This window comes from Chlorocebus sabaeus, chromosome 23 (assembly GCF_047675955.1).
Source record: "Chlorocebus sabaeus isolate Y175 chromosome 23, mChlSab1.0.hap1, whole genome shotgun sequence".
In the NCBI taxonomy this organism is placed as follows: domain Eukaryota; kingdom Metazoa; phylum Chordata; class Mammalia; order Primates; family Cercopithecidae; genus Chlorocebus; species Chlorocebus sabaeus.
This window is the reverse complement of record NC_132926.1, coordinates 2,865,693-2,892,309: the sequence shown is the minus strand read 5'-3', so window position 1 is coordinate 2,892,309 and position 26,617 is coordinate 2,865,693. Positions and strand designations below refer to the sequence as shown.

At 56.6% G+C, this 26,617-nt stretch overlaps 1 protein-coding gene across 1 annotated transcript in view; it reads right to left on the bottom strand.

Annotated features, from left to right (window-relative positions):
* ADAMTS2 (ADAM metallopeptidase with thrombospondin type 1 motif 2) overlaps positions 1-26,617 on the bottom strand; it is a 232,081-nt gene that overhangs the window by 161,192 nt on the left and 44,272 nt on the right. The window contains exon 3 of the mRNA XM_008015512.3: positions 3,152-3,305. Within this exon, the coding sequence (XP_008013703.3) occupies positions 3,152-3,305 (154 nt within the window). The remainder of the gene's footprint in view (positions 1-3,151; positions 3,306-26,617) is intronic.

Genomic DNA, 26,617 nt, shown 5'->3' with positions numbered 1-26,617 from the left:
ACAGGGTGCCCTGTCCCTGAACCCCAGTACAGTGTCCCTGGGCACAGAGCTGGCCTTGGGAAGGGCAGAGAACAAGGATTCGAGATGCCTGTCAGAATGCCTGGTGGGGGAGAGGGGGATGGGCACCTCAACCACCTCTCCCCAAAAGGTCACCCAGCCTCAGAGCTCTGCCTCTGGTCCTGGCCAGGTTCCCAGGCCAGCAGCACTGAGCAGGACCCTTCTGCCAAGGCCAGCATGGCCAGGGAGGAGAGAAAAGGACCCTCCCTGCTCCCTCACCCCTTGCCCCTCCTAACACTCTCTCCCGGGTATTACCTAAGCTGCCCAGCACACACACTCATCCCTGGCCTGAGTCTGTGAAACACGTTAAAACCGTCATTTTCCATCCGTTTCCCCAGGCGATCTGCAACCCAGCAACTGATCTTGGATGACATAGACTATTAGTGAAAATGATTTCCTGAGGCTCCATGAGCCCCCGAGATCACCCTGGTCAGCCTGTGGGCTTCTCGGGGAAAACAGGACACCCGTCTCAGCAACCCTGAAAAGGAGGCACCCCAACCCTGCAGGGAGATTCTGCCACCCAGACAGATGCCCACCCCCCATTGGGACACCCAGGGCAGGTGTGTCACCTTCCCTGGCAGAACATAAATAGCAGGGTGCTTCACACCCACTTCCAGACGTTGCTTTTGGGGAGGCAGGAAGAAACTGCCAGCCAGCACCTCCTGCCAGCTTCCACCAGGGCCACACAGATCTATCAGGGTTCCCTCAGAATTCACTAGAAGAAAGGGTCCCCTGTACACACACACACACACACACACACCCCTGCACCCAGGTTCTGGAGCTATGTGCCAGGCAGGCTGTGCCCCTCACTATGCCACAACACACAGCTTCTATGCATCTCCCCGTTGCCACTCAAAGGCCCAGGCAGATGGAAAGCTGGACGCCTGAGGTCACCGTGGGCCATCCACCCAGCTCCGCCCTTCCAGCCAGTGTGTCGACCTCAGCCCAGGGCTCCGTGGGAACAATTAACAATTAGGTGCACGGAGTGGGGGCTAGCTCCCTGAAGGCCCGATCCCCTCACACAGGGTCCTGCGGACACCAGACAGGAACATCAAGCAAAGGGGACTTGGCCCCAGCCCCAAGGCCTGAGACCCGGACCTATAACCCCAGGCCCACGCCCACACCCATAGCTTGGGCTTTCAGCTGGAGACCCTGGGCTTGCAGCCTGGGCCGGAGGCCTAGAGCTCAGGCTGGACAGGCTCACGTCCTCCCCCACAGCCCATTACCAAACCCCCACCTTCCATCCCAGCCTCATCCCTGACCTGGCAGCTGGCCTCACCCAGCATCTTCTAAGGCCAATGGTTTCTGGGCTTATTCGGAGTTTGAAATTCCTTTCCTGTGTTCTGAATTTCAAGTTCTCATTAAAGATATGTGGATTGGGGGTGGGGGTGGAGGGAGGATTCAGTAGAAGATGCCAAACACCAGCAGAAGCCCAGAAAATAAGGCAAGGCCGGCCAGGCTGTGGGGGAAGGGCTGCCATGTTCAGGAAGACAAGCACCATATGGAATTTGGGATCAGAGACATGGCCAAGGGCACACGGCCAGCTCACCTCGCCTGAGCAGAGGCCCCCAGAACCCCCCCTGAGTCTTCCAGGAGAGGCCAGACAGAAGCACCAAGCCCACAGCACCGAGTGAGCAGCCCCGGAGCTCTCGCGGACACAGGGGTTGCTAACGCCACTGGGCTTACCCAAAGGCAGCCAATTAGCCAGGAGCAAAACTGGGGCCCAGCCCCATTTCATGCTTGCCCTCCTGGATTACTCCTCCTTCCTTCCCTGCAAAATAGTCCAAGGCGGGGAATAAGCAGTCGAGGCTGAGACCGCAGCTGGAGAAGGCTGGGCGGGCAGTGCCCGGTGGCCCGGCTGTCTGCAGCACAGCAGACTCTGACTTGGCCCCAAGGAACAGAGGCCACCGGTTACACTGACTGTCTCCAGAGCACAGTGGGCTTCCTGACGGAACCATGCCTTTGCAAAGGTATCTGATGTCGTTTCATGAAATTAGAATTGTGCCCTGCCAGGCTGTACTCAATTTATCTGTCAAGCTAGGAAGTCAGAGACACCTACAGTAAATGAGGCAGGGATGCTATGGAGTGACAGAAGTACCTTAGTAAATCACAGCACAGGGGCTGCCCAGCCCAGGCCCCTGGAGCGTTCACTGTGAACAGGCAGGTGTGCCTGACCCTGGGTCCCAGGCTGTCCTCACCCAGGGGGTCCTGACCAGAGGCCGAGGGCTGAGCTCACAGCTTCCCACTCTCCCAGCAAGAGCCAAGCACAGGCCAGGCGTCCCCGACCACACAGGGGACCCTGAGAACTATGGGCCTGTAGAACCACATCAGACACTGACCCTGGCTTCATCACAATCCAGGACCAGAGATTGGGAGATGCTGGGAGGTGGGGGCTAGCACAGCGAGGCACAGTCAGGGACTGTCACCATGGCCACCCGGCAGCTCCTTTCAGCTTTCTGGGCCCAGCGCACACATGGGTTCTGAGTTGAAAAAGACAGAAGCCCATGAGTCTGTGCAGAGACTGCTGAGGCTGCTGGGAGCATCTCCAGTCTTTGTAGGGCACATGCCTCCAGGGATCCAGAAAGAGCATGCAGGGCCTTTCTTCCTGAGCAGCCAGGCGAGGGCTGGGACCTGCCACAGGCACCCTCCCGGGAACCGTGGCAGCAGAGGCAGGGGAGGCGCTGTCTGGGGCACTGGAGGCATCTTCACAAGCACAGACTCAGAGATGCGGGCACTGGACTCAGGCCTGGTCTGGGCCCCACCCCGTTCCACGACACTTGCTCACCCTTAGGCAACAGAAGATGGGCCCTTGGACAGCCTTCATCGTCCACATGGAGGTCCCAGACCTGAAGGCAGAGGTGCCCGGGCTGCTTGTCACCCACGTGCACCCAGAGGAGAGGCCCCAGCCCCAGCAGCCCTGCTACGCCCTGCCGTCAGCCAGGCAGCTGGCCCATTCCTGAGCCACCGAGACTGGGGCTCAGCCTCAGCGGCGAAGCTGGTCTTGGGAGAGCTGCCTGAGTCTCTGGGATGCTCCCCTGGGGACTCGGGCCTCAGGGGGCTCTCCACACAGCCTGCCCACCTGCAGTAGCCTCACCTGTGTCCAGGGCCTGTGGCCCCACTAGAGGAGGGGACTTGGGGGGCCGACGATATACCACGTGCACGCGGCCTTGCTCAGCCTCCTGCGCCGCCAGCCCCTTCTCCAAGGGTTCGATGAAGAACTCCTCCTCCTCCATCCGGATCAGACCAGCCTGCAGGACAAAGACAACATGATCAGATTTCCAGCACACAAAAGACCAAGGAAGGGGAACAGCGAGGAGACCCCCTCCCTCAGGGAGTACGTCCCACCTGAGGACCCTGCCCAGCACCCCAGCTGGTGCTCAGCTTGAAGCCTGGGCTGGTCGGAGGGCGTGAACATGTGGCCCCAGAGGCCCCCCCGCCCTCCGCCCTGTCTGAGAACCAGGCCTCTGTCTGGGTCGTCTCCACCCCTGTACGCCAACCCTCTCTGCTTTCAGAGAAGTTACTGTGTTTATAAAGTCGTAACTGTCCAGAGATGCCTGGAGACATTCAAGGGCAGCCGTGGGCCTGTGCGTGTCCCCAGAGGGCACCCACAAAAGTGCATCAAATACGGGCCAAGAGCTGCCCCCACTCCCAGGAGCCCAGAGTCCAAGACAAAGGTCAAAACAGTCAGCCGGGGATTGAATCTGCCCACAGACATGTTCCATTCGGGCCAAACAACATTTTTAAAGCTCTGAAGCTAACACTCAGAATGATGAGATTTCACGTCTTAAACATGGAATCCCAGCTTTCCTTGGAAAACGCAGGCCCTAGACCACAGCGGGTCTTGGACGGAACACACGCCCCTGCAGCTGGCTCCAGTCCCCACTGCCCCCCGCTCTCTCCTGCTATCTGTGTCAGCCACCAGCCCAGACCCTACAGGCAGCTGAACTGATGCCCCGAACCCCTGGGCCAGCCAGCGCCCTCCCTTACTACAAACTCCTCGCTGGGCCCGCATTTCCGCTGGGACTCAGGCTGCTCTGTGTGCTGGCGTTCAGGCTCCTGACCTGCCCCACCCTCCCAGACCCTGGCTTGCACACCCCATGCTCCTCACTGGGCTGTGTGCACCCTGCCGAGCCACCCAGCCCCTGAACCCACCATGCTGTCAACTCAGGAATCCTCATTCCCCACCACCCCACCCCCAACTCGGCCATCTGGTAAACCTGTGTTCTCCCTCTGAGGCCTGACTCAGCCCCCCTCACCTCCCCTGCCCTCCCCTGCCGTCCAGCCTGCCCTCCCCTGCCCTCCCCTGCCATCCAGCCTGCCCGCCCCTGCTGTCCAGCCTGCCCTTCCCTGCCCTCCCCTGCCGTCCAGCCTGCCCTCCCCTGCCCTCCTCTGCCGTCCAGCCTGCCCTCCCCTGCCCTCCCCTGCCATCCAGCCTGCCCGCCCCTGTTGTCCAGCCTGCCCTTCCCTGCCCTCCCCTGCCGTCCAGCCTGCCCTCCCCTGCCCTCCCCTGCCGTCCAGCCTGCCCTCCCCTGCCCTCTCCTGCCATCCAGCCTGCCCGCCCCTGCTTTCCAGCTTGCCCTCCCCTGCCCTCCCCTGCCATCCAGCCTGCTCTTCCCTGCCCTCCCCTGCCGTCCAGCCTGCCCTCCCCTGCCCTCCCCTGCCGTCCAGCCTGCCCTCCCCTGCCCTCCCCGACATCCAGCCTGCTGGCACCACCAGGTCCACCCATCCCAGCCTGCTGGCACCACCAGGTCCACCCATCCCATGACCACTCCAGTTCCCACACTTTTATCTTTTAGTCCATTATCCATAAACCAAAGTCTCACACTGGAAACTCACACTGTGTCCAGCCTTCAGACTGTTTCCTTCAGAACACTCACTTACGACCCATGCAGGGGATTTTAAAAGCTTGAATTCGTTGCTCAAACTTAAGAAACAGGAGAGTTCATACAAATGACCAGATTTCTAGACTCTCTTGAAAATCAGAAAAGCTGGCATTTCCAGCACCCATCGATGCTCCAAAGCTTAGCCGGCACTGGCCAGGGTCCCCTGTCCAGTCAGGAGTGTGCCCTCCGGTGGGTAGCCCCTGGCACCTGCCATCTGGATGTGCGAAAACCATGCACCCCCGAAGTAACCTGGTGATGGCCTCTGCCACATCATCACCCTGGCTGCGGCAGGGGGCACAGTGGCGCACGGGCTGCCCTCCTTCTGCCTGACCTGAGGTGCTCGGTGAGCACCATCCTATTGCTGGCTGGGAGCCCCTGCAGACCGATACGGATGGAGGAGGAGGAGTTCTTCATCGAACCCTTGGAGTCCCTGCAGACACTGACTGGGAGATGCAGTCAGTGTCCCCTAGGGCCTGCTGGGCGGCTGCCCCTAGCCTCAAGTAGGGAGGGAGACTGGAGATGCCCTTGGGAAGCTGATGTGCCAGGCAGGGGCTGGTGGAAGTGCAGGGTCTGGAGGAACACAGAGCCCAGCATCAGGCCTGGCTCCAGAATGAAGGATGCCACCAGCAGGAGGTGACATCTACCCAAACTGACCCAATCCCTTTGCACTGGCCAGGCAAAGAGCTGGAGAGAGAATCAGTGCTCCAGACAGAGGAAACCGCACGTGCCACGGCTGGGGAGGTGGACGGAGCACAGCTGGTAGGAACCGCTGACCAGGTGGGTGGACAAGAGCATCGAAGGCACAGTGGCCGGTGGCTGTCACTCAGGGGGCTGGTGAGGGAGGGTTGTAGGCAGCCCGGGGCTTCTGGGGGGGCCTTGATCTGATTCCTGTTCAGAAGCATGGTGGCTGCCGCAGGGAGAATGGGCTGAAGAACAAAAATGGGTCTGGGGTCCTGGGGAGAAGGCATTGCAGGCACCTGGGAGAGGGATAATGGTCCAGACGGGAGCAAGAGAGACAGGGACAAGTGGCAGGTATGAGGGAGGTGAGGAGTGGAATGGACAGGACGTGGCAGGTAGATCCGGTTGAGATGGGAGGGAGGAGGCAGCACCCAGGTGAGCTTCCAGGTCTGTGGCTGGCTGAAAAAGACGGCCCCCAAATTACCCAGGCCCCGTCCCGGGCAGCTGTGAGGGTAGCAGGACATGGTGGAAAGAGACTCTGCAGGTGTGATCAGGTGGGCTCTGGGGCTGGCTGGGCCCTGAATGCAGTCGCTTGTCCACTTCCTTACGGGGGGAATGGAGGGGGATTAGGCAGACGCGCAGAGGACGAGGCCATGGGCAGACAGGGAGGATGCCAGATGCCAGCCTTGGCGATTGGAGCAATGCGACCTCAAGCCAAGGAACGCTGGCAGCCCCCGGGAGCTGGCAGAGGCCAGAAAGTGTCCTCCCCCGGAGGCTCCAGAGGGAGTGCAGCCCTGCTGACGCCTGGATCTGGGTCAGGTTATACTGACTTCGGACTTCCGGCCTCAGAACTGAGAGGACGAATTCCTGCTGTTTTAAGTACTTTCTTACAGCAGCCGCAGAAAACTAATTCAGGGTCCCGGTGGGTGGCCGGCAAAGCGGGTGCCGTCCTCCGAGGGGCATGAGAAGAAGGGCAAGGAGCGCAGGACACTCTGGGCTCGGGCATCCTGGGCTTCTGGGGAAAAGGCTGAGGAGGCAGGGGGAACCAGAGTTACCAGGGCAAGACCGAGGTCAGGGAAGGAGGTCATCAGGGCTGTGGGAAGAGAGTGAAAGGCGGGGGGTGAGAACCCTGCAGGCCCCACGCTTCTGACTCATCCCTGGGTCTCAGGGCCCAACTAGGCCTGGCAGAGACTCAGCAGATGCCTGTGGGATGAGCGAACCGATGACCCCAAAGCCAGAGGCCATGCCCCCCAAGGGAGGCACCGAGCAGGCAGGCGGGGAGACCACAGCCGTCCCTGTCCACTGGCACGGGCTCAGCGTGTTTACCGGTGCAGGAGTTGGGAGGGTCCGGCACTGACGGTGTGTGGTGTGGGGGAGGCTGGTGCCTCAAATCCATCTTATTACTGAAACTCATTCGATGAAGTGCAGGAATTAACCCTGGGGGGCGGCAGCGGAAAAGCGGTCCTGGAGTGTGAAGTTCTGAGTTCCTGGCACCCTTTCTATCTGGCCAGGTGACCTCAGGCAAGATGTCAAGCTCCCCAAGCGTCCAGTGACTCGCCTGTACATGAGGCCGGTTGCCCTATCCCGTGCACACTCACACAGGAGCACATGCAGCCTGGCAGACGCTGAGAACCATGCCACACCTCCACCCAAGTGACTTCATCCAGCCAGCTTGCTTTCCAAATGAGGAAACTGAGGCCTAGGTGGGCAGACAGGCTGCGGACACACACGTTCTAGGAATCAGAGCCCACACCTGTGCAGAAAGGGCATCTCCCAGACAGGCCCCTGGGCCAGACTGGGCCGATAGAGCCAGTTAGGGCAGGACACTGAGACATGAGGACCCCTTATGGCAGCCCCATCTTCTGGGGGACCTTGCAGCCCAGGCCAGGAGCCTCCATGCCACAGGCCTGAGGCCGTGGGGTTATTCTGGAGGGACCTAGTGTAACGATGAGGCCAGGCTCAGCCTGGGGATGGGCAGTACCCTCTGGCCGGAACAACCCAGGAGAGTTTGGGGTCTCCCTGACCAGCAGGGTCAGGCTCCCCTCCCTGGCTGCCTCACTGAGGACAATCTCTGGGCTGAGCCAATGGCACTAGCTCCATCTGATGCTGCCCTGGGCCTTGCCTCCTGGAAGGGCATCCTTGCAGGAGACTCCCCGGAGGGCACAGAAGCACACTGGGGTCCCTGTGAAGCAGGGTCTGGGCTCAGGCTTCCTCACACAGCCAGAAGCCTCCAAGCGGTGGCATTCTCAAACGCAGACACTCAACACGCTCCTCACAGCCCCGCCCGTCTCTGTGGACCACTGTGTGATGTGCACACGTGTGCTGGACTGATGAATATGGCGGCACCTGCCCCGAGACCAAGGCTGACCACCCCAAGACCACCAGCCAAGACCACCGGCCAGAAAAATGCGCGGAGCGGCGGGCACTTCACAAAAGAAGTGGAGATCATTTTATCCCCTGATGTTCAAATACTTTAATATGCATCCCAGGCATGATCTGTCAAAAAAAAACACAAGAAAACTGACAGGAGAGCAAAGCACAAAATGTGAGCTAGGCTTTGCTGCATTTTTTCCAGGACTTTGATTTTCCTGCTGCCAGTGTCATGTATCTGTTTTTACATGCAATTTTTATTAATTAGAATCCGTTTCCTCTCCCCACTCAATAAATATTCAAGAAACTCCAGGAGCACACTAGGCTAAAGAGCACTCAGTTGGGAGCCTGCTGGCGGCCTGTCCGTCCAACCCCACAGCTGTCCAGCCTGGGGTCTTGCAGAAAGGTGGACACCCCGACCCGGCTCTCAGTGTGAGGCCTGCTCTGCTTTTGAAGTCTGTGGATGTCTGGCAAACCCAGCCAGGTTCTCCCCTGGGGGATGGAGAGAGGACCATGGGGAGGGCTCTGTCCCTGACCCTCAGGTGCCACTGCAGGGGCCCAGAGCCTGGCAGTACCTGGGTCATCCAGTAAAGCTGCCGACATTCAGATCCTGGTGAGTTACACAACGCCTGCCCTGCCTCTTCCTTCTATAGAACCTGCTCCTTTGCAGTTGGATTGATGGTAAAGTAGTTACTAGAAATGGCAACGAGATGTTAAAAGTGTATAAAGATCCAAAGGCTTAACAGTTCTGTTACTCTAAATTTTTAAGTATTCAACCACAGACACCCTGGAAGTTAGGGGTTCACGGGAAACACAGGCATGCATCCTGCTCCCCTCTGCAGAACACCCAGGCTGGCTGGGCCTCACTGCCCCTCCCATGGAAGCCACAGCTGCAGCCATCAGCAGCCTCCCATCTGTGCATGACTGGGACCTGGTCTGTCACTCAACCTTGTCAACCTCCAGCACAAAGACCGTCAGGTGTGTGCCAAGGTTGCAATGGCAACAATCAAGCGTGGAAGGCACAAAGCATAAGAAGCACAAAGGTCCATGCACAGAGGCACCCAGACTTTGCCAAGGGACAAGGAAGCAAGTGCCTGTTGCCCTCAAACTCACCTCCCTCTGAAATACACACACGGCATGCACACTCGCCAAAAAAGTCCCCAAAATGCTGGCATCTGCTAAGATTCCCGTTCCAGAAAGTACTCTAACTCCAAGATTCTTTCTCCCCTTTTTCCTTTTGGTAATAAACCTGGGAGATTCTGCTGGGCAATGGGGCAGTAGCCAGGCAGCCTCCCCTGCTGTGGGAGCTGCCTGGTGGAACGACAGTCTCACACGGAGAGCTGCACAGTGCCTGCAGCTCCCAGGGCGCCTCCTCAGAGCTTGCTCGGGCACTCTCTTGCCCCTCCCAGCTCCCCAGGGAGGTCTCTAACAACCTGGGGAGCTTTCAGGGAAGGGGGCTGGACCCCTCGCCACTGAACAGTCCCAGGAGCGGGAAATATCACTGAGTGGGATTTGAGCCACTCCATCCTCACCACCATGGCCTCCTTCACAGTTCAGCATCCCAGAGGATTTCACATACTGACTTTCCCACTTTTCCAAAAGGAATGCCAGCGGGCAGGAGCTGTCCATGGCGTTAGGAAACAGCTGTCCTCACCCGCATCTCCACTGGCTCCTCCTCTGTGTTTCATGGAGTCCTCGCCAGATGCCAGCCACTCCCCTCCTTCCCCTTGGAGAGTGACCCCTTGTCCAGGGCTCTGTCTTGAAACTATGGCTGGAGCTGGGCCTTCCAGGGTTCTGTGGAGCACAGTGACCACAACAGAGGTGCCTCTGAGCTCTACAGAACCTAATGACTTTGCCCGGCCGCTCTACCCTTCCCTGGACCCGGTTTCAGGCCCTACAGACCTTTATTCCAGAAAAGTCTCTTTTTTGGCCTAAGCTGGCCAGAGCCAATCTCCGACAGGACCAATGAGCCCCGACAGTCACATGCCCAGCGAGGCTCTAAGGAAAGCTAGACTCCACTTTGAAGGGCAGGGCGGGAGGCGAGCCAGGGGACCTGGTTTCTAATGCGGTCATGGTCAGTCCTGTCCCCTTGCAGGCCCCCAGTTCCCTCTTCTGCAAACTGAGGAGCTGGACCAGGTAACCTATGAATTACTGTTTATCCTGTTTATTCATCACCCCAAAAAGAAACCCTGCACACATCGGCAGGTGCCGTTTATCCTTCTAAAACCCTACTAGGACCAAGGAGAGCTCCAGGAGAAAGAACCAAACCAAAAACCAGAAACCCACTTCTACAAAATAAAAGTCAAGGCCGTCTCCCGGCACACAAGGCCTTCCATGGGGTCCTGGCAGGCCTCTGCCCCTGAGCGTACCCCCAGTGTCTTCCTCTGTCTCCCTCCCCAGTGTCTTCCTCTGTCTCCCTCCCCAGCACCCCCCACCTGCCATTTCATGCAGCCTGGACTTTGATTTTAAAACAGAGTCACCTGGCAGGCGGGGAACTCACAGGCCGAACTAGTGGAATTGCTGTCTGCACCTATGCTACAGGGATAATTAGGATTACAAGAAGACATTTAGCATATATTCTGGGGGAAAAAGCTATGTAATATATAAACTACTCATAATTTAACTTTAATAAATGGGGGCGGGCAAAAAATTGCCAAACAAGCCCAAAAAACTCAGACAAAGAGTAGAAGAAGAAAAAAGGAATTGCAGTTTAATTGTATTTGTTTCCTAATCTTCAGTTAGGATCAACAGTTATTGATAAGTTTCTAAAGTCAATAGATACAAGTTGAAGAATTCTACTCAAAATCAGAAAAGTCACAACTAGTAAAACTAATGTATACTTTCCAAATTACTGAACATAGACCATATAGAAAATACAGCAGACTAGAAAAACAGCAAAAAAAAAAAAAAAAAAAAAAAAAAAATCCAGAAAGACAGAAAACATAAATTAGATGACAGAAGTAAGAACAAATATATGTTATAACAATAAATGTAGGCTGGGCATGATGTGATCCCAGCACTCTGGGAGGCTGAGGCAGTCAGGAGATCAAGGCCAGGGTCTCTACTAAAAATACAAAATAAGCCAGGCATGGTGGTCCACACCTGTAATCCCAGCTACTCAGGAGGCTGAGGCAGGAGAATCACTTGAACCCAGGAGGCAGAGTTGCAGTGAACCAAGATCATGTCACTGAGTTCCAACTTGGGAGACAGAGAGAGACCCTGTCTCAAAAAAACCAACACCTAAAGCCAAGCAAATAAACAAAATAAATAAATAAATAAATAGATTATTATTATTAATATTATTTTGGACACTCCAGCCTGGGAGACAGAGAGATAGCCTGTCTTAAAAAACCAAAACTCAGCCAGGCGTGGTGGCTCATGCCTGTAATCCCAGCACTTTGGGAGGTTGAGGCGGGCAGATCACAAGGCCAGGAGTTCGAGACCAGCCTGGCCAATATAGTGAAATCTTGTCTCTACTAAAAACACAAAAATTAGCTGGGTGTGGTGGTGTGCGCCTGTGGTCCCAGCTGCTCGGGAGACTGAGGCAGGAGAATTGCTTGAACCCAGAAGGTAGAGGTTGCAGTGAGCCAAGATTACATCACTGCACTCCAGTCTGGGCCACAGAGTGAGACTCCGTCCCAAAAAACAAACAAACAAACAAACAAAAAACAATAAATGATCAGATGATGATGATGATGATGATTATTATTATTATTTTGGAGACAGTGTCTTGTTCTGTCGCCCACGCTGGAGTGCAGTGGCATGAGCTCAGCTCACTGCGACCTCTGCCTCCCGGATTCAAGCGATACTCCTCCCTCAGCCTCCCAACTAGCTGGGGTTACAGGTGCACCCCACCATGCCCGGCTAATTTTTGCATTTTTAGTAGAGACGAGGTTTCACCATGTTGGCCAGGCTGGTCTCGAACTCCTGACCTCAGGTGATCCACCCACCTCAGGTGATCCTCCCACCTCAGCCTCCCAAAGTGCTGGGATTACAGGGGTGAACCACCACTCCCAGCCAGTCAGATTATTTCAAAAACACTCTATGCCCTGCAAAATAATTTCACAAATTTACAGATTTTTGCTAGGCTAAAAGAGTTTCACAGATTTTTGACCACGTAAGGAACGGACACACCCCTGACATATTGGTGACCGAAGAAGGCAAGCGCAGCTCCAGCGTGGTCTCCTTATGTAAAATCAAGTCTACCTCTGTGCCCAACGTCAGCACGGCCTAACATTTAAGCATGTGGCCTCTGAGTCACTCTGCCTCAATTCCAATGCTTACTTCACCTCTGGCTAGCTGAGTGGCCTCCCTGTGGCCAGTGTCTGCCGGGTTGATTGGGGATAACAACAGAGCTTCCACGGCTGATATGAGGGCTGAGCGAGATACTGCGTGGAGAGCACTCGGCACAGCAGCTGATAAATCAGCCGACCGGCAGCACCACTGCCATCATCATGATCGTGGCATGACAGTTGTGAGGAAACGCGTAACAAAGGGTCAGCAGTGTTACGATCGGGGGTGAGTTTCACTTTTTATTAGTATTTTCTGTATTTTGTTTTGTTTTGTTTTACATTTTTACAAAGGGCATATAGCAAAACAGGCAATTCATGTGAAGATAGTAGGGAGGGAAAGGGGGAGGGCAAAGAGAGCAAGATAAGGGGAAAAATGGAATAAACAAGATGCCGACAAGAATGCCTCATGGGGCCAGCACAGGGGCCAGCCAGGCGGCCTTCTGCTAAATCAAGCAATGCTTGAGAGGTTCCCTCGGGACCTGGCCTGTCCAGAATGTCCCACACTCAGCCCTCTGCAGCCAGCTCCCCCATCTCCATGGCTCCTGCACACACCAGTGCCAGGGTAGCCTCCAGGAAACACAGCTGGCCAGCCAGAGCCAGCCAGGACACAGAGGTCAGTGGGTCAGACCCAGACCCTGGGACTGCAATAGGCCTGCCTATTTATCACGAGAACTGACACTCGTCCCTGCCAGATGCTCTGGCTGACATTTCCCAGGTCTTGTTCAGCATGAAGACCACGTCGGGGAATGTCCCCAGTCACAAATTAACATTCACATAAATAACAGGGCGCTCTCGACTAAAGAAGAAAAATGACTCGTGCTGCAGGAACATTTGCCAAACTATCAAAAAGCGAGATTTTTCTTTCTGAGCTTCCATGTCGCACCAGCTGGATCACAGCAGATTGCGGCCTTGAGGCGTGTGGTGGAGGAGAGCTCACGGAATGAGGTCCAACTTCCCCCTTCAAGATCCTGTCAACAGGCCGGGCGCGGTGGCTCACGCCTGGAATCCCGGCACGTTGGGAGGCCGAGGCAGGCAGATCACCTGAGGTCAGGAGTTTGAAACCACCCTGGACAACATGGTGAAACCCCGTCTCTACCAAAATAGAAAAAATTACGGGACATGGTGGCATGTGCCTGTAATCCCAGCTACTCCGGAGGCTGAGGCACGGGAATCTCTTGAGCCCAGAAGGTGGAAGTTGCAGTGAGCTGAGATGGCACCGCTGCACTCCAGCTTGGGCTACAGAGTGAGATACTGTCTCAGAAAAAAAAAAAAAAAAAAAAAAAAAAAAAACACCCTGTCGACAGGCCCTTCCCTGGACTGGCACCTGGCCCTGGGGCCGCCCACACCAACTGGAACCTAACACCTTTGCGCAGCTGTTCCCTGCCAGCCTCCCTGCCTCCTTGGAGGCCTGTACCCACTGCCCCTCCCCTCCCCCGACCAGCCCCGGGAGCCCAGCACGCCTGAGCACCAGCACCCCCAGAGACAGAGCCGGCACGGTGGGTCTGTCTGCTCTGGGGGCTGGGGTGGCAGGGGCACATGTCTGGGAGTTGCCAACATGTGCTTCCATACCAGATTCCCCAGGGGACTCAAGCTGGAAAGTAACCAAAGCCTGCAAGGCCACACTCTAGGAACTAAGGGCCTGGGGACCCAGGACGGTCGCTCAGCATTCACAGCAGGCTCACCCACGTCCACCAGGAGATGCCACCCAGGGAGACTGCCAGCATCCCCGCCCACAGGAGGCCGGGCCGGCGCCTTCCCTAGTTGCTCGGGCAGCCGTCACAGGGCAGCACAGCCTGGGGCTTGAACAGCAGAACCCGTTCTCTCACAGTCCTGGAGGCCAGATCTCTAAAATCAAGGTGTGGGCAGGGGAGGTTTCTCTCGAGACCTCTCTCCTCGGCTTGTCGATAGCGTCTTTCTCCCCACGTGTACTTCTGTCCTAATGGATTCTTGTTGGGAAGACACCAGTCATTGTGTGACAGCAGTCACTGTTGAATCAGTGACCTCATTTTCAGTTATCTCTTTAAAGACCCTGCCTCCAAATACAGCCAACGTCCTGATCTACTGGAGTTTAGGACCTCAACAAAGGAATTGGGGGGTGTGGGGAGGGCGCCACTCAGCCCATAATAGCCTCTAGGCGCCAAGGCCACACAGAGTCGGAGCAGGCTGCTGGCAGGGTCCGGTGGCCAGAGCTGGGCGGGCTGTTCCTTGGGGAGCCACTCTAGACAGCCCGGAAGGTCAATGCCAGAATCACTCCCCAGGGGCCAGAAATCCGGCACGGAGGAAAGCTGCCACTCCAGGGAAGGTGGAGCCCACCCAGGGCTGGCCACATGGGATGCCCATCTCACCCTTCCTTCTGAACTGGGCATTCTCACACAGGGACACGAGGTCGTGAGTGCAGGCACAGGGAGACAAGAATGCTGTCCAGCCGGCGGGTGGCGGGCAGGCCTCAGGACCCCTCCGCCAATGGCAGGTCACTCTCTCACGGTCCAGCAGGAGCCCTGCTCCGGAGCCCACGCCTGGGGCCAGCTGAGGCTGGTGTCTCATGTTCCTGCAGAGAGGCTGGCTAAGGCTCCTGTGGGGGGGCACTCCCCATGCCCACCGCACCCCAGAATTTCCCCAAGGCTGAGTCGACGCAGCTGTTGGAAGACGGGGCATGCAATTCTAGATGTGTGGCATGTTTTGAACAGCATCCAATACCCTTTCCAGGGCAGCTCAGCCCAGAGAGGAAGTCCCCAGTCTCGGGGACCCAGGAGGCAGGGTCTGCTCCTTCCCACGTGGTGTGCTCCTCCAGGAGGGGCCGGGTGCTCAGAGGGAAACCAGTGCCCACCAAGGGCCCAGCTGCCTGGTTGGCAGGCAAAGGTGGGTTTGGTGGGCAAGGAGCCTGCAGCCTCGCCCTCTACCCAGAATTCCCTTACCACACGTCTGTCAGGGCCGGGGCAGGGGCGGTGTAGCGGGAGTCACGGCCGTGGTGGGAAAAAGGTTGCTGGGCTGGCTCCCAGCGGTGTGGGGAAGACACACTACCCAACGGATGTGCCCTTCAGAAGCAGGAACAGACAGAAACTCCCGTGGGGAGAGCACAGGCTGGGACACAGCGCACCCAACACCAGTCCCCCCAACTCCACTGTGCAACAAGGGTCAGCCTTTCCTCTCTCGAAGCCTCTGTTCCCCCCGAGGGGGCTGCAGTTGAGAGCCGACGGTGAGACTCAGTGGGGCGTGTCCTCCATGTCCGCTTGTGCAAGGGAGCCCAGATCAGGCAATTTTCCCAGGCAGACAACACCCCCCTTTCACTTTCCATCACAGGCTGTCATTTCCCCAGGTCCCTGGGCCACAGGCCCCTCTCAGGACCCCTCAGGCCTCATGCACACACACAGCCTGGGCACTGCCTGACTCTGGCTTCCTTCGAATTGGGCTTCTTTTCCTGCTGTGCTCTCTGGGGCCCACTGTGCTATCCAGGGCAGGCTGACCGCCGACCGTCCTCTGCCCGCCTGCCCAGCTGCCACTCCCGGGCGGGCAGCCCTGCCAGGCCTGAGGCTGTCTGCTTCCCCTTCTGTCCAGAGTTCCCAAAACAAAAATCAGGCCATGCCATCTGACGAAGGATCCTGTCTGGTTTATTTATGGGAAGAGCCAGGGCTGTGAGGGCCAGGTTGTCTGGGCTGTGGCCAGGCTGCTCTGCAGGCCTTCAGACACTGCCCAGCCCGCGTCCCCACCCATCCAGGGTGGATCCGGGGGCGGCCGGGGCTGGTGGGGGGGCAGGGCCCCAGCACTGGTGAGCCCACACTGGTGACTCTAGGATGTTTATTTATCGTAGAGCCAGGACAGCAGCCCCTGGGGCCCTAGGCCCTTCTGTGGGTGTCTGGCCCACTGGAGAGCCTGAGCAGCAAGGCCAGCAATGACCAAAGGTGCCGTATCCAGAATGCAGGCAGGCTCAGGTGCACCTACCCTCCCTAGATGCCACTACAGATTCAGGGAGACTGAACTTGTGGGATCAGGTGCCCCACAAATCCTGGTCCTCACAGGGGACAAGGCCACCAGGTGTCACCCTGGGAGATGGTGGCGCCCCAGGGTATGAAAGGCCACATCAGGCTTATGTCCAATATACCTGCCTGCACAGCACAGCACAGCACAGCACAGCACAGCATGGCATCCCTACCACAGCACAGCCCCACCCTCCGGCAGTGCCAAGCCCGGGATCTCAGGGCCCCCACAAGAAACCAGACAGGTGAGCAGGTGGCAGCTCAGACCAGGTGCTGACCTTGTGCATACCAGGCTTTCCCCAAGAGCAGACAGAAGCCCCCCGAGCCAGTTCTCACTGCCACAGGACTGTGCCCCTCCTGCAGGGCTCTGCTCACCCCCACACTCCCTGCTCAGAGAAGGCCTGTCCCACCGCCCCATGGAATCACACCCAGGCACAGCATGCTCTCAGTGGCCAAATCTGGGGTAATTGGAACACAATAATAAATAATGATAGTAACAAGTTAGAACCCATTGAATAAAATAAATATCCACACATCAGTACCGGCAGAAACAAATAATGAATAATAAGCAGGAGGGGAAGGGCAGCTCTTTCTCACAGGGGAATTCAACTAAAAATGTAAAAGAAATGATGAGACAGAATATCACGGTAGTAAACTCCGTCAGCAACAGCACAGTAAGGACTGCTGCAGGTACAGTATCCATGGAAGCTACAGAAAGCGAAAGGATAACAAGAAACAGAATGTCACATCATGTCATAGCAGCTACCCACGGGAGATTTATTCGTTGCAATGGGAAAAATGGTAACTTTACTGGGGAGAATCTGGTCAGTAACACCTTAGCGGAATGAAGAAGGGCATCACTGACAGCAGGAGACAGCTGGACACCCCAGTGTGATAATCCCAGCGTGAGGCCCTGTGGAGAGTGCAGTGCTTCTGTGACAGTCCTGCCAGAGACACTCAAGCTCAATCCAGTTCAAGGCACACCAGAAAAACCCATGTGGAGGCTCCGTCTACAAAACAGCTGACCAGTCCCCTTCGAAAACATCCAGGTCATGAAACCTCAGATGGGAGGAAACGGGAGAGACACAACAACTAAATGCCATGTGGGATCCCGAGTGGGAGCCTGAACCAGACAACGGACATGAGTCGGAAGACTGACAACATTCAGTGCAGACTGGAGTGCTGCAGTGAGAATGTGATTGGTTTGTTCCCACCAAAACTCATCTTGAAATTTGGTGCCCAGTGGCCGGGCACAGTGGCTCACGCCTGTAATCCCAGCACTTTGGGAGGCTGAGGCCAAGATCTCACGAGGTCAGGAGATCGAGACCATCCTGGCTAACACAGTGAAACCCCGTCTCTACCAAAAATACAAAAAATTAGCCGGGCGTGGTGGCAGTGCCTGTAGTCCCAGCTACTCAGGAGGCTGAGGCAGGAGAATGGCGGGAACCCAGGAGGCGGAGCTTGCAGTGAGCTGAGATCCGGCCACTGCACTCCAGCCTGGGCGACTGAGCGAGACTCTGTCTCAGAAAAAAAGAAAAAGAAATTTGGTCCCCAGTGTGGCAATGTTGGAAGGTGGGGCCTGGTGGGAGGTATTTGAACCATGAAGGCAGATCCCTCATGAGTGGCTTGATACTGCTCTCTCAAGGTAGTGAGGGAATTCCTGCTCTGAAGAGACTTGATTAGTTCCCGAGACTGGGTTGTTATAAAACCAGGACACTCCTTGGGTTTTCCTTCTTTGCATACATCGGCTTTCCCTTTGACCTTCTCCACCATGTTATGACACAGCACAAAAGCCCTCACCAGAAGCCAGGGCCATGCTCTTGAACTTCCCAGCCTGCAGAACCATGAGCTAAATAAACTTCTTTTCTTTATAAATTACCCAGTCTCAGGTATTCCATTACAGCAACGGCAAACTAGACTAAAACTAAGACACTAAGTAACAATGCTTAGTATCAAACTTCAGAGTTCCTGGTTCTAGTCCTTGTTCTACGTTGCATACAGAGGAAGCTGGGTGAAGGGCATAGAGGAAATCTGTGCTATTTTTGCAACTTTTCTTGCAATTTTACCAAAACAGCGTAGATCTAAAGTCATTTCAAAATTGAAAATGTAAACATATATAAATAAAACTGGGCCCCAGCCGCCCTCAGTGCTCTCTGGCCAGTCCATTCTTGGCATTGACTGCCTTTGCCTGCAATGGAGGCACCGGCTTCGTCACTGCATCCCCGGTGTCCAGGGAGCAGCAGGTCCTGTAGAAGGTGGTAGGTTCCGGGGATGGGTCAGCAAGTACAGAGGCCCTGAGAAGGAAGCCAGCCTGGCGTGTTCCAGGAACACCAGGGAGAACCGTGTAGCCAGAACAACGCTCTTGTGCAGAGGGCGCATGCCTGAGCTGCCCTCTGTGTGCCCTGCTGTTCCCTTCAGGGCATGCTCCAACCCTCTACCCTGTGCACGGGACCCACTGGATGCCCCAGGAGCTCTAGGGCTGTGACTATGAGGTTGCTTCAGGTCTCAGGTGAGTGGCTTGACGAGCAAACAACCCTCACTGGCCAGAAGAGTACTTCCTTCATAGGTGTGAGCAGGGCGGAGCCACCAGCACGATGCTGACACGGGGGCTTGGATGACTTCCGCTCACGTCCCACAGAATGAGTGCAGGGCTCTGGGATACAGCTGCCCAAGCCGCAAGCCTGAGTGGCACTCGCAGACTCACGCATCGGCTGTGGTGCCACCCCCGGGCTCTGGTGTTCAGGGTGGGCAATGGCAGCAGACATCCTTTGCTCGGTGCCCATCACTGGTGCCCAGGGCCGTAGCCCACACCCTCAAAGGTTCCGTGCCATTTCCGGGCAGTCTTCCAGGGCTGGCTGCACCCACCCGCGTGGAGAGATTTCAGAGGGAAGCTGCTGCCCTGCCATGCCGCGACCCTTCCCCCGTGTCCTCTCTTGCCTCCCAGCCGTGCTGGACGTCATGCTCTCCCAGGCTGGTCTGCAGAGGGATGGAATGCCTGTCACAGCTGGGATCCCTCTTCTCTTGTCATTCTGCCTGCCGGTGGCAGAGTGTGGAAGGTGGGAGTGTGCCCACCGTTCAACGAGGTTGAATTCTGGGAGTGCAGAAGTAACAGCCTCAGGACTGATGGGGAAGATGAGGCTGCAAGATGAGTGGTTCTTCCCTTACACTAGAAAGGTCCAAACGGCATTTTTTTTTTTTTTTTTTTTTTTTGAGACAGGATTGTACTGTGTCACTCACTACAGTACAGTGGCTCAAACACAGCTCACTGCAGCCTGGACCCCCTGGGCTCAAGCCATCCTCCCGACTCAGCCTCCCAAGTAGCTGGGACTGCAGATGTGTGCCACAACAGCTAGCTAATAAAAAAAAGCAATTGTAGAGATGAGGTCTTGCTATGTTGCCAGGGTTGATCTTAAACTCCTAGGTTCAAGTAATCCTACTGCCTTGGTCTCCCAAAATGCTGGGATTACAGATGTGAGCCACCACACCTGGCCCAAACATTGAATTTACCACAACCAGATGAGGACCTATGGCTCACATTTTCTTGCACACTCTGGGCGAGGTCCATATGGGTGGTCATCGTTAATGAAGCACATTAACCACCTTCAAGGGAACGACGGAAGCCAGCATTCCCGGGGGCAGACAGAAGCGGCAGAGTCAGGAGAAATGCCATAACCAGCACTACATACATGGGGCTGGGGAATGCAGGGCAAGAAGATATACAGTATCTCCACACAAACAGGTTCCAAAGAGCCCCACATTGTGAGCAATAACGGCATTGCTATCCCATCCCCACACCCCCCAGCTGTGGGAGATATAAACACGAAATTAGCTGGGACGGCACACTCGACCCTAAAGGACAGGAAGAGATGGCTCCTGAGCCTGAGTGGCAACGAGGGTTGCTGCGTCCACTGAGCAGACAGTGAGCAAATGTGTTCACGCCTCTCCTCCCCGTCCCCTAAATCTTCCTTGATACATCTTGCTATTCCCTATGTGGGCTCATGAATCTTGTTATAAATTTTTTAATCAAATTGTCTATATAGACAGGAGCTCTGCAAGAAATATGTGCCCAGGGTCCCATGTATCCTAGGGACAGCCAGCCATGCCTTTGAGAACAGTCTAGAAGGACTGTCAGTAAGGGGCCTGGGTGGGTGGGAGTCGGCTTGCCCAAGGTGACTCTCTCTCCTTGCAAGATACATCTGAGAGAGAAGCCCGTTGTGAGCAGGGCCGATCCAAGCTTCCACACCGCCCTGGAGAGCAGACCACTGCCCAGACGGCTTCCTGAGGTCCTGGCTGGGGCCCTCCAAGGCACCCCATTTCCAGGCCTCCAGCCCCAGCCCCCAGTAGCCTGCCTTGAATTGTCTTCTGCTTAAGTGAGTTGAGGTCAGTTTTGCCATCAAAAGAGAAGCCCTCCTGTCTTCCTAGAGGTTGTCAGGAGCTATGCTGGCCAGTCCCCTGGGCTTGGGACATCCTCTGTTGGGGGGGAGAAGGCGGGAAGCATCTTTCCTACGGCCATCAACTCACCTCGGTGACAGCCACGACTTCTCACGCACAGCACTCGTGTAAGTGCTAACCTGAAGCCGCTCCTCTTTGTCCATGGGGAAGACAATCTGGCCCCACTTTCCTCTGCTGCCCAAAAATAAGGAATATTATTGTGTTGCTTTGTCCTGACAGACGCACTCCTTAAAAAGTGCTAATCTTCACAAAAGAGGCAGAGGCCTGTGCCTTCCTTGAGGAAAGTCAGATTAATTAGCTGACTCCCGCATGAGGAGCCTCTGATTCTTGCAGGCTTTGTTTACGGATCAGAAATCAGGCTTGAAGTGAAAACTGACATCTCAACGTGAAGAGTATTTTCCCTGCTAACTGCAGTGAGTCAGGGCCGTGCGCTGAGCTAGGCAGATAGGGAACATGGCCTTCGCATGTGGACTGGAGTGTGCCAGCGCCTCCAGGCCACAGCCCGGGACAAGCATGGGACATCAGCCTCCCACTGGGAGGCCAGCTCAGGCCAGTGCCCCATAGATCCCAGCCCAAGACAAGCACTGGAGCTGGCATATTCCGGGGTGCATTTTCTGTCTGTTTGTTGTTCGTTTTTCTCGAGATGGAGTCTTGCTCTGTCGCCCAGGCTAGAGTGCAGTGGCGTGATCTGGGCTCACTACAACCTCCACCTCCCGGCTTCAAGTGACTGTCGTGTCTCAGCCTCCCAAGTAGCTGTGATTACAGGTGCGTGCCACCACGCCTGGCTAACTTTTTTTTTTTTTTTTTTTTTTGTATTTTTTTTAGTAGAGATGGGTTTCACCATGTTGGCTACCTGGTCTCGAACTTCTGACCTGGTGATCTGCCTGCCTCTGCCTCCCAAAATGCCGGGATTGCAGGTGTAGCCCCCGCGCCCGGCCAGGGTGGTTTTTTTTTGTTGTTTGTTTGTTTGTTTTAAATTATTGGTGTATCTCAAGCATTCCACTTAATGACTGGGAACTGGGGCCTGCAATCCCAGCAGGCGGGAGGCTGAGGCGGGAGGATTGCTTGAGCCCAGGAGTTCCAGACCAGCAGAGTGAAGCCTCATCTCTACAAATAATTTAAAAATTAGCTGAGTGTGGTGGTGCCTGCCTGTGGTCCCAGCTACTTGGAAGGCTGAGGTGGGAGAATCACCTAAACCCTGAAGGTCCAAGCTGCAGTGAGCTAAGATGGTGCCACTGCACTCCAGCCTGGGTGACAGAAAAAGACCCTGTTTCAAAAAGAAAAACCATGACTCTGGGTGAATGGTGTTGATGAAGGTTTGCAGCCTGTAGTCAGACCCGACAGCCCAGAAACACGTCCAGCCAGCCAATTCATTGTCATGAACGCCCTTCCTTTGGCAACTCAATCCTATGAACAGGGAAGATGGGTACATGGCTAGAAGCTCTGTCCAGGCTCCGAGAGCTGCCCCAGCAGACCCCCCCCCCAGGGGGTGCCACGGTCAACCCGACCCAAGGATGCTGAGCACCCAAGCAAGTCTGGCCCAACCATGTGGCCCAAGGAGGCAGCTTGTGGAGGTCAGGAATGGAGGCCTGGAGATTGAGCACCCACAGACTCGGGGAGTGGAAGGGCCACCCCAAGCCGTTCCCCCACCCCCACTGCAGCTTCCCCGCAGGGCTGCACCCACATCCGCAGTGTGGCCTCTGCCCCGTGTGCCCAGCTTCCAAATCGGCCTGCCCCTGCTGCCAGAGAAGCTCCCTGCTGGCCAAGTGGAGGGGCTTGCTTTCTAGGGTCAGCAGGAAATGTCAACATTTTCCCTGAAAAATCCTTCAATTCCCTCATTGAGTCTCCAGTAGACATAGGTCTTGTATATACTCAACAGGGCAACTCTTCCACCCCAAAGGCTGAGCGCCTCGGAGGCAGTCTCAAGAAGGAAGGAAGAGTCAGTGTGCGGACTCCCGGCATGGAGGCCTCCCGTCGCTCTCATCTACTGCCTCCAGGCGAACGGTCCTGGGCATGGAGGCCTCCCGTCGCTCTCATCTACTGCCTCCAGGCGAACAGTCCTGGGCACGGAGGCCTCCCGTCGCTGTCATCTACTGCCTCCAGGCGAACGGTCCTGGGCATGGAGGCCTCCCATCGTTCTCATCTACTGCCTCCAGGCGAACGGTCCTGGGCATGGAGGCCTCCCATCGCTCTCATCTACTGCCTCCAGGCGAACGGTCCTGGGCATGGAGGCCTCCCGTCGCTCTCATCTACTGCCTCCAGGCGAACGGTCCTGGGCACGGAGGCCTCCCGTTGCTCTCATCTACTGCCTCCAGGCGAACGGTCTTGTGGGGAACTTGGCAGGTTCCCATTGGCTGCATGGATCATTGTTTCCACTTCAAAACCAGGCCTTGAGCACCCTACTGGAGGCTGCTGGGTTTGTCTGTCATCCTCAGAGCCTGAGATCGTCTGGCACTAGGCCTGGCTGAATAAACAGGTTCCGGATTAGAAAGGAAACCTGGCTTTGAAAAGACGTGGAGAAGAACAAGGTCCCTGCCTCCCTTCCTTCCAGGCTGATGTTCTGGGCTGGTGGGTCTCTGCTGGGCTCCCCACCCCCTTCACCTTCTGCCCTCTCCTGCAGCCCAGTAGGCTGACCTGATGGACTGGCTCTCCCTGGGTGAAGGGGGCACTGACAGGAAACCAGGGCTGGGGAGACAGAGAAGGTTTTCTTTTTCTCAGTGGTGGGCACAGCTCCCCTGTGGTAGCCCCCAGCTTCCCCACCCCGCAGGCTCCCTTGTCCTGCCCTCAGTTCTGTGTGAGTCATGCCTTCATCAACTCCCTTCTGTTGGTCCCTTATGTGTCCCAGGCCCCTGACTGATCCGCGGTGCCCTGTAGCCTGACCAGGTAGCCCTCACTCTCATAGTCCGGGTGCTGGTCCCATCTCTCGGATGTGGGGTGGCACTTCCACGCTCCAGTCCAACTTCCACCCTGAAGCACATGGGTGAGCCAGTTCCCTGCAACCACCACAGTCTCAGGACACAGAGTCCCAGGCTGGTCCAGAACACTCTGAGCAGGGCACAGGAGCCCCGCCCATGGCGGCAGGGGCAGTCCTGCAAGTGAGAGTCGGGGTAGGAGGAGCTGGAGGCTCTGGAAGGGATTTAGGAGCAGCCACCAAGGCCACCTTCCACACACACACTCACAAAAGCCCTTCCAAATTCCGATAAAAACCACCAGCGGGGCCTGTGCTGGGAGCAGGGGAGGTGCAGAGACACGTGGGGCTGTGGAAGGAGGCTGCCATGAGGAGGAAGGCTCCTCCAACCCAGGACACCCCGCTGCAGGAGGAAATGCCTTTCTGGCTGTGGTCCAGGAGACTGAGGGCCCCGCTCAGCCACATGGCACGTGCCAAGGTGCAGAGGAGAGCCCAGGAGAACAAGAGCAAACCGAGGAGCTGGCAGTGCCTTGGACAAGGCAGTGAGGGTGAAGCAGGAGGATGGGGGAGGCCCGAGCCGGGGGGACAGGAGAATGACCACAGGATCCACACCTCTGTGGTCTGTGGGACCTCAGCAGACGCTTTGGGTGATGCCAGAGAGCCATGGAGGAGGTGGACGAAGGGGCTGTGCTTCTGAGAATGCTGACAATGACAGGACCTGGGAGCAGCCGGAGCTCCAGGGACGGGCGGGCGGGGCAATGCCTGAGCCTGTCTGTGCTCGGAGGAGGGGGAGGTGGGTGAGCAAGGGGGCGGGTGAGCAGGGAGAGGGAAGGTCCCAAGGGGGAATGCTGCCTGCAGGGCCCAGCAGTCGGGAATGTCAAAGTAGATCCTTCAGCGAGGCTGGGGCCCCTGCTCAGAGGCAGGAAAGTAAGGGAGGAGGGATGGGGTTAGACCCAGCCATTCATCAAGGAAGGCAGGGGGCAGGAGACAGTGGTACAGGCAGGGAGCAAGTGTGGCAAAGAGGACCTGTGGCATCGACTCGAGTAAGGAAGAGCTGCAAGGCCGGTAGAGATGGGCTCAGTGGGTAAGGTCCCCAGGGGTGGCCTGGGCTGAGGGCAGGAGGGAGAAGCGGTGGGCAGAGAGGGGCTGCTGCGCGCTGAGGGCCAGGAGGGTGGTGCCTGGGGAGACCAGCTGCCTGCCTACCCCCAGGGCTGACGTGGGGCACGTCAAGCATAAAGATGCGGAGGTGCAGCCAAACAAAGGACAGGCCACTAGTATCACCGACACAGCTGTCAACAGGTTTAACACTGCAGTTAAAGATCAACCAGACTGAGACTGAACAAACAAGGCATGCTGTCTGTAAGACATGTCTGAAACATGCTGAAAGAGAGACAGAGAAAACTGCTAACCCAGAAAGCAGGGCATCTGTAGCATCATCAAACTGGAATTCTGAGCAAGTACTAAATGACTCGAAACTCCTGTTGTATTGACAAGGCTTGGCGAAAACACACAGTCACCACGCTTTACAAACCAAGGGCCGCAGCATCTGCCGTGGTTAGAAGCACAAGTGGCCCAACAGCCCTGTCACGGGGAATGTTAGCGGCCACTCCCAGCGGGTGACAGGTCTCCTAGACCACGGCAGAGCGGCACAGACTCATTTAATCAGGAAATGGGCTGGATTGATTTCTGGGTGGATCTGACAACTTACAGCTGAAAGCAAATGGATATTCTTTACAAGCATGGGGGAACATTTACAAAAATTGATCCTGGCCTCCCCTGCCTGCCGGGCCTGAATCCCCCAAGCCTGTCACCTGTAGCCTCCCACCGCACCTGCCTGGCAATGCCGAAACCTAAGATTGCTGCTTCTCGGCACCAAGAACCAAAAGGTGAAGTTGGTAGGGGGACCCCCTCTGCTCCGCTCCCTGCCGGTGCTATCCAGCCAGAAGGCCCTCCGCACAGCCTGCCACCTTTCTCTTGACCGTTCCCTTCCCCAATATCCTGAGGCCCCATGTCTCCCAGGACCCTCCCTCAAGACCCCAGCTTCCCTCTCCAGGGTGACTTGGGCCCTTGCATCATGGGGCATGATGCCAACTCCCCACCCCTACTGATGAAGTCACTGGCAGAGTGCCCCCAGCACCTTCCACTATAATCCCAGAGGACGGAGAGCTCCTGCTCCGAGCCGAGACAACCCACCGCCCACCGCCAGCTCCCTCAGGGCTCTCCACAAGTCCCTTCTCCCTTCCCCTACTGTGTCTTCAGCCTCCTCCTCTCTAAAGTCCTCTTTCAGCCCAGCAACAGGCCTGGGTCTCTCCAATCCTGAACAAGAAGACTCTGCTTCCCCTCCAGCTACAGGACCTCCCTTCCCCTCACAGCCCTTCTCAGCAGGCCGGCCTCTGCTGCTCCCTCCCACGCACCACTGCCCATGGCCTCTGTCCCTCCTCCTCAGGGCCCGTGAGATCTCCACGACCTCCTCCTCGGCCTCTCTCTGGCCAGCCCCAGCTGCTCCGGTTTCCATAGCACCAGAGGCCACGGTCCCCTCATGCCACAGTGACCTTGCAATGCAGATTCTGTGCTCCCTTCAGCAGCCCACCTGACATTCATAGAAGCTGAGCAAGCACCAGGAGACAAAGGCAATTTTAGAAATTCCCCGAGGCTTGGGGAACCCAGGTTGCCCCCTTCACTCCTAACTCAGTGGCAGGCCTGGCCCTGCCAAGCCTCTGTGGAGATGAGCTCTTCCTGTCCCGCGGGAGTTTGGCAGCTGTGGAAGGTGTCTGATACCCTGCTGCTGTGGTCTGAATGTTTATGACCCCCTAAAATTCCTGTGTTGAAATGCTAACCCCCAAGGTGATGGTGTGAAGTGGGCATTTGGAAGGTGATGAGGTTGTGAGGGTGGGGCCCCCATCAATGGGATTAGTGCCCTTATCAGAGAGGCCCAGGGAGCCTGTGCACCCTCCACCATGTACAAACACACCAAGAAGGTGCCAGCGGTGATTGAGGAAGCAG